This window comes from Carya illinoinensis, chromosome 13 (assembly GCF_018687715.1).
Source record: "Carya illinoinensis cultivar Pawnee chromosome 13, C.illinoinensisPawnee_v1, whole genome shotgun sequence".
Taxonomy (NCBI): domain Eukaryota; kingdom Viridiplantae; phylum Streptophyta; class Magnoliopsida; order Fagales; family Juglandaceae; genus Carya; species Carya illinoinensis.
Window position 1 is genome coordinate 10,616,929 of NC_056764.1, and position 7,542 is coordinate 10,624,470.

Below are 7,542 nucleotides of genomic sequence, written 5' to 3' on the forward strand. Positions count from 1 at the left end.
AGATGGCTCATTTTCTTGCCGGGGGGCACCGTATCTTTCTTCTAGGTGTCAGCTCCGATCCCTCATGTACCACAGATCTTGAATCTGAACCGTAAGATATGTTGTCCCTCCAAGGGACCCAGTTGAAGTTGACATGATACACACACCAATGATCCGTGAAGCTTGGCACCCGGAGAACAAGTCAATAAAGTGTCAATCAAGGAGAGGAGAGTCGATAGACAGTTAAAGTGGCCAAGATACACGCACCAATGATCCTTGTATCTTCGCCACACCCATGCTGCCATGCAATATTTTTTTAAGAAGCATGCAAGTTTCCTGCAAAACAAACTGGCTTGGTACTTCGAATGTGTGTCCAAATATCATAATTCCAAAAGCTAGGGTCCAACATCCACACCAAGTTAGGTGGGCCTGCATAAATTTTATTACTTTCCACACACTCAATAGGCCCAACACCCAGTCCACGTGTCAGCATAATGTCTAATCATTTTCACCGGAACCCCCACCGAGATGCTAAAGTTGGGTAGCCATTCTGACTTTTGTGTGTGGAATTTCTTACTAAAATCAATTGAGACTTAAGAGTGCCTGAATTATTAAACCAAGGGAGACATGATCACATCACATGACAACCAACAGCCAAACAGGCATTTTCTCTTTGTAGTTTATTATTCAATTTTCTGCAGATAAAATATAAGAACCATATGACAAATCTTTCAAAAGAAAGAGTGGCTTAGTGGGGTCAAAAACCCCCCAAACTCATTCACATACTTCCTTGACTTTTTCCAAGGGGCTGTGTAGAAGTCCAATTATCCCAAAGTGGCAGCCACTGCAGAATGTTGAATTCTACATTTGAGGCAAAGGAATTTCTTTTTTTTAACCAATTCGGGCGTTAGGGAGACCCTCTCAAAGATCATCGATACTTCTTCAATCCCAAGTAATAGAAATATTACAACTTGACGCACACAACAAAGCTTACCAACCCAAACTGCAACTTACTTTGCTTATTTCCCAAATCTACAAAAACATATGGACTTCTATCTATACATACGAATGGGTCCGGTAGTGATGGCGTTGATCACCAAATGAAATCTTTTGATTGCAAAAAACTCCTGCCGACATCAAGGCTTATCAACCCACTCATTTTCAGCAGCAATCCGTCCAGAGTTCCTGCCACCCATCTTTCCAAATGAACCCCCCATTGAGGCTAAGCCCTTAAAGCTGCTGCTTCCCTCACTTAAGTTCTGGGACTTCCTTGACTTTCTTAACTTGGAAGAACTCATATCACCAATACCTCGTTCAGTGTCTTCGTAACTTTTTATCTTTGCTACCACCAGTCTGGCAATTGTGCTTCGGCAAAATGGGCAAACTGGCGGGGTTAGGCATGCTGTGGTTGGGTTGGGTTTGTTGTGGCAGCAAAGCGCTAGAGTGCAATGTGCACACATTTGGTGTCCACAATCTTGGACTTCAATTGTGCACACCTGCTCAAAGCATATGCAGCATAGCTCGGTATCGCTGGCCTGAAGAATAATTGTCGCAATGAATACATCAGATCCATATTTGCAACAATCCGTATCTCTTAATGGATCATGTAATTACTGATTAGCAGGAGATATGGTTTTTACAAACTCACATTGGCAGAATAGAATACTAGCAACTAAGTTAATAATTGGAACAAGGCTTCAAATTGAGATAGGTTTCAGATTTGCCTAGAATGCAGGGGACTCAGCTTCAGACAATGGTGTAAAAAATAAAAAAAGACTTGCAAATCTTCCAGTCTCTCTGATTAGGTTAAGGAACATAATTTGGACCAGGACCAATATATTAATTTTTGCTCAAAAGCAAATCGATAATCAATATTATAAATGCAAGCAAGATGCCAACTTGAAATTCAACACCTCAAAATGGGGAAGCATGCGCCAAGGAGTGCATATAAAGCAAGGAGTATGCATGTATCCCCAAGTTAGTGACCAGACCTGACTGGTAAGGCTTCAGAAAATTTTCATCGGAATACTAGCAGTTCAGTTCATATGTCAGATCATAACTTAAACTGCACTTCTAAACATCTTTGCTCAGCTTCAAAATGTTTGTTATCGTAATATAAATTGTGAATTCAAAATCATGGTTTTGAACTTCAAAAACTTCCATATGTTTTTTCGGTTTTGATGTGGTCTGAATAATATTTCTTCATTTCCTATTCGAAATTTACAGCGCCCCCTAGAAATTCAAATTTTATAAGTTCTGATTAAATTAAGAAAAAGTATCAAAGTCAAGTAAGCATTTCTACAAGTATGGGGAGAAACATTACCTCAGAAATGTTATCCTCCACCCCAATATCGGAATGAGATGAAGATGGAGACGGAAGAGAGTATGCAGTTCCCTTTAAGATGGTCTTCTCCCTCTCTTTGTTTGCCTCCATCAAGGCCTGTTCTAACAGAGCTTTTGCCTCCTGATTAAGCTCACCGATGAACTTCAAAGGTGATGGCCATACAAGAGGCTCTGCGGATGAAGGATTTAGCAAGGCTGCACATGCTCCATGCTTGCGCTTCAAAGCAACCACATACGGTATCCTCCTGTGAATATATGGCAATGAAACAAATAGTTCCATTATCCTTTTTAGAATATCAAGTTTAAGGCAAAAATAAATAGCACTTCTGTGACCAAAAAATAATATCGCTGGTTTAAATCCATAGAATGGTCAGCAAAACATTGGATATATGATAAAATTAAGAATCTTCTAAAAATGCAAATATTACCAAATATTTTACTGCAATGACCCTATTTTTTCAAGTCCAAATTTTTCACAAGATTTCAATAGATCGCATATTCAAGATAATTCTTCAATATATATACACAAACATACACACAAGATAAGCCAAACATTATTGTTCAGTGAGAGTATGTTAGATTAATTGATACCAGAAGTCTGAGCATAGTATTAAACTTTCAGCGGATACACTGAAAAACTAAGCACGTTTTGGTTCAAATTAAGAAGAAAATTAATCATACCCAGATGCATCTCTTTGAAAACGATCCGCACCCCATGCTAACAACTCACGGATGCAATCAAGAGATCCCCCTCTGGCAGCAACATGAAGAGGAGTACTTCCCGGGAAGCTGTAAACAGCAATATATCAGTCCACAAAACAAATGAACATCATGAATTATTACCGATTTACTTCACTGTAACTATTACCCGTATCCGCCAGTGGAAGCACAAACAAGAGCTCCATTGTCTAGCAGAATATGTACACATTCAGGCCGTCTTTGACGAGCTGCTAAGTGCAGCGGTGTTGCTCCCCTTGCATCTCTAATATTCACAAAACGTGCAAATCCCCTACAACAATCAAATTACCATAAGTATTATTATCGAAAATTCATATGTCAAATCAAACCAGGGAGCGGACCAAATCAATTCACAAAAAGAGACCAACCAAGAAACAGCAACAGTACTAGATTGAGCAGCATAAAGAATTGCTTGAAGGCAATCGGCGTGGCCGTAGTAAGCAGCATAGTGCAAACAGGTTCTTCGGTTAAGGGAATCAAACATCAATATCTGAAGTTAAGATTGTCTATATCAATCTTCAAATCGCAGCTCCAATAAATGAAAGAAAAATCTGAAATTCTAAATTGGAAACTTTACAGACATTAGCTCCAGCTTCAAGGAGCCTTCTTACGCATGAGATATTGCCGTGCATTACCGCTAACATAAGCGGAGTCTGAAAAGTTTCAAATCAATAAATCAAAACGAGAATTAGAGGAGGCATAAATGAAGATAACTTAACCACAAGATCAGTCACTTCGAAGCAAAAAGAGAGAAGACATCACAAGATCACATTCGTCACAAAAATAAAAAGGAAGTAAATACGAACTCTTACCTGCTTTTGACGATTCAAGGCGTCTGGATTTACAGATCGATCCAAAAGCATGGACAAAATCTGCAACGTATTCAAAACGGGGAAACACAAATCAACAAAATAACCCAGAAGAATGAATAGAACAGCATTCAACTTCACCCGCACAGAAAAACCCAGTAGCCAGAGCCCTGAAAAGTCACAGAACGGGAGACCTCTTGAAAAGGAACAGCACCCACCTCGATCTGGCCATTGGCGGCCGCTACGTGAAGCGCAGAGTGGCGATCGTAGACAGTGGTATGATGCAAGAGAGCCGGGTCTCTCTCCAGCAGAGCCTCCACAGTTTTCAAGTCCCCAGTTTGCACTGCCACGAAGAGCCCGTGCTCGGGACTCGCTGCGCAACTCAGTCCCTGACCCATATTCCTGTTTCTCCCTCCCTCTCTCTCTCTCTCTATCTCTCTCTATATGTCTATACTTGCGAGCGCATTTCACCGACGGTCACCGACGAGGCCCTCCACCTCTAAGCTGCGCCACGTTCCTCCAGAGGTGGTGGCCTCGTTTGTTCTATCTGTGTAGTGCTCACATTTATAAGTCCTGTAAACGAAGGGAGCCTTCAGTCTCTTCAGAGAGAGAGAGAGAGAGGAGAAGAAGATGAATCGGGCAGCTGACCGTGTCAGTGAGGGGCAGGCAGGGACTGATTTCGGGTGGCAGTCAGATATTTCTCGGGTAGTTTTATTAGATTCCGCGTACAGGACCGGAGACCCACTGGGTCAGTGGGTCGTAGACGAGCAAGCCCTGTTTACACGTCAAGAGTGATTATTCAAAGAGGCTCTCGATAGATCTCAGCCGTACACTGCATTCTTCTTTTTATTATAAACCGTCTGAATTATAAATCGCGTATTAATTTATTTATTAATATTAATTTTTTTATATTTAAAATTTAAATTAATATTATTTTTAATAAAATTTATTTTTTAATTAATCACAAAAAATTAATATATATTAATGCACAATTATATTTATAATAAGATTTTTTCTTAAATTATTAAGGTTATTATGTTTTTATGGAGAATGGTATAGTCTTCAAGGGAGACCAATTCTATAAATTTTAATCGAAAAATCTAATTATAAATACGATTACGCATTAATATATATATTAATTTAATATAATTTATTAAAAATAAATTTTATTAAAAATAATATTAATTTAAATTTTAAATATGAATGAATCAGTATTAATATGTAAATTGATATACGATTTTATTTATATATAGTAAAACTCAAATTTTAATTCATAATTTTTTTACAAGTCTTTATAAAATAGTAGATCTGATTTTAAAAAACTGTAAAAAAAATTATTTTTCATTAATAGGAACTATTTCTTTATAAATGATTTGCACTAACCTAACGTTATACATTATTTGATGTCAACAATTATATTAGTAATTGTATTTATGCACTTTATTAATGTGATTGATTATATATTTTTTTAATATAAAATATTTATTTTAACTAATCGTATCAATAAAATATATAAAAATAATTATATATAGCAAAATTTATTTAATACTAATATAGGGTACATTTCCTCGCTCATCCATATTTTTTCCGTTACAAATTTGATGAAAATTCATCTGAACGTATAAATTTTTTTTTTTAATTTTTCTTTTCCAATTTAAATATTTTTCTTTCGAGCTTGTAAAGTGTGTATGAACTTTTAAAAATCATATAATTTCTTACTTATTAATTTTGTATGTTATTTTGAATAGTTAAAAAACATTATATATATATATATATAGATGCTCACAATATAATTCCAAATTAACATTAAAAAAACTTGTTCTATCTGCTCAAACTCCACTAAAACTAACAAAATTTGTTGTATTTGACTATTTGAATTTTCCTTTAGGCATTTACTCTTTCAAATAAAAAATAAATAAATAATAATTAAAGTGGGCTAGAAGAGAGGGCGTACCAAGTCAGCTTCGTTTCATTGATTGACTCTATATGACTGTTATTTTGTCAGTGGCCACTATTTCTTATCTGGTATCCTAAACGACATGACATTGCGTAACATCACAAAAAGTATAAACTGCGTCGCTTTCTGTTGGACAAAATTTAGGGGTGTAAAAAATAGCAATGTTATATATAGTTGTGGAATTACAAACGTCGTGCAATCGCTTTGAAAAAGAGTGGAGTCCATGATTAAAAAGTTAATTTTTTTTCATGTAGATCCCATATTAATTTATTTTTTTCAAAACGACTGCACGCCGCTTGTACAACTACGACTGCAAATATCATTTCTCTGTAAAAATAATCTGTGAACCGTTCAAATTAGACCGGTTTCGAATTTGGTTGAATCTAATATCAATTTTTTTTTAAAATTGATTAAAATTGGTCCGATTCTGATTTTTCTTTTTTAAAAATCAGACCGAATCTGTTTATATATTTTTTAATTTTTTTATTATATATAATTTTTATATATAATATATAATTATATATAAAATAGTTTTAATTATATGATAAATTATTAATTACTATAATATTAAATTTTACAATCTTATATTATTATAATTTATTATATTAATAATTATACTAATATTATATAATGCATATTAATAGTTATATTAATAATATATCACTATATATTATAATATACTATATCACTATAATTCATAATACAATTATAATATATATTATAATATACTACAATATATTATTACTATAGTATTATACATTAAAATCGGACCAAAATTAGGTAAAATCAGACTACCGGTTTAAAAAGATAATCGATGCGTAATCGGTTTTGAAAAATATAAAACCGATACATACCGGTTCAATCCTAACTTTTGTTCAAAATCAGATCGAATCGGACCAATTACACCTCTAAAACAAATATGCTTTTGGTTTAATAATAAAAAATGATAGATATATAACTTTTTTAAATATTTAATATAATTATATTTTAAATTACAATAATTCTACATATAACTGTAAAATATATAAACGTCGCATAATCGCTTTGAAAAATAATAGAGTTTACTATTAAAAAATTAATTTTTTTTATATGAGTCTTATGTTTTATTCACTTTTTTTAAAACGATTATACGACAGTTGCATAATTCAAGATTACAAATATCTTTTCTCTTTAAATTATGGGTATTTTTATAAAATAATTTATAAAAATAATATCAATTTATATAAATATCTTCATTTTAAAACATAATTATATAAAAATTATAAAAATAATTGTGCATGTATCATTAATTGTATCATTAATTAATAATATTTAATGAGTTTTTAACGATTTATAACATTAATGAATGTTTAATATTTTTTATTAAATTTACATTAAAAAATAAGTAAATATTATAAGTCGTGCTAAGAAACTAGATCTGTCCATATTTCACACGTGTAAATCCATCAAGCCTCGTCATTAGAGTTCATTTATTTAATGTTATGTGTTGTTTTTTTACCCGTTGGAATTATGAACGAAGTGCATCTAAAGCAAGCCTTGTCCATTTCTCCCAAAAATACACATATTTTGGAAGAACAAAAATCTGATTGGAATAAAAGCAATATCTTCTTACAGTATTGACTACCTCGAGAGAACATCCGAATAACCAATTTAACTACCTACTACCCGTCTTTGTTTGTTTGTGATGAATCACTTGGAACCTAATTAACGTCTAAG

The 7,542-nt window shown here is 33.7% G+C and overlaps 1 protein-coding gene across 1 annotated transcript; it reads right to left on the reverse strand.

Moving 5' to 3' along the window:
• Positions 1-620: 620 nt before the first annotated feature.
• Positions 621-4,552, reverse strand: LOC122292179 (putative E3 ubiquitin-protein ligase XBAT31). The gene is made up of 8 exons (XM_043100410.1): positions 4,088-4,552; positions 3,873-3,932; positions 3,642-3,713; positions 3,429-3,550; positions 3,191-3,331; positions 3,004-3,111; positions 2,303-2,567; positions 621-1,514 (listed from the first exon to the last, which is right to left on the reverse strand). The coding sequence occupies exons 1-8, from the start codon at positions 4,265-4,267 to the stop codon at positions 1,116-1,118; spliced, it is 1,347 nt and encodes a 448-aa protein (XP_042956344.1). The 5' UTR covers positions 4,268-4,552; the 3' UTR covers positions 621-1,115.
• Positions 4,553-7,542: the final 2,990 nt, after the last annotated feature.

Bases quoted from the DNA above. Each gene is read 5' to 3' on its own strand.
- LOC122292179 (XM_043100410.1), bottom strand. From the start codon at position 4,267: ATGGGTCAGGGACTGAGTTGCGCAGCGAGTCCCGAGCACGGGCTCTTC. The intron at 3,332-3,428 runs GTTGGTCTCTTT...TGATTGTTGTAG, and splicing joins AGTACTGTTGCTGTTTCTTG to GGGATTTGCACGTTTTGTGA. The intron at 2,568-3,003 runs GTATGATTAATT...ATATATTCACAG, and splicing joins TTTCAAAGAGATGCATCTGG to GAGGATACCGTATGTGGTTG.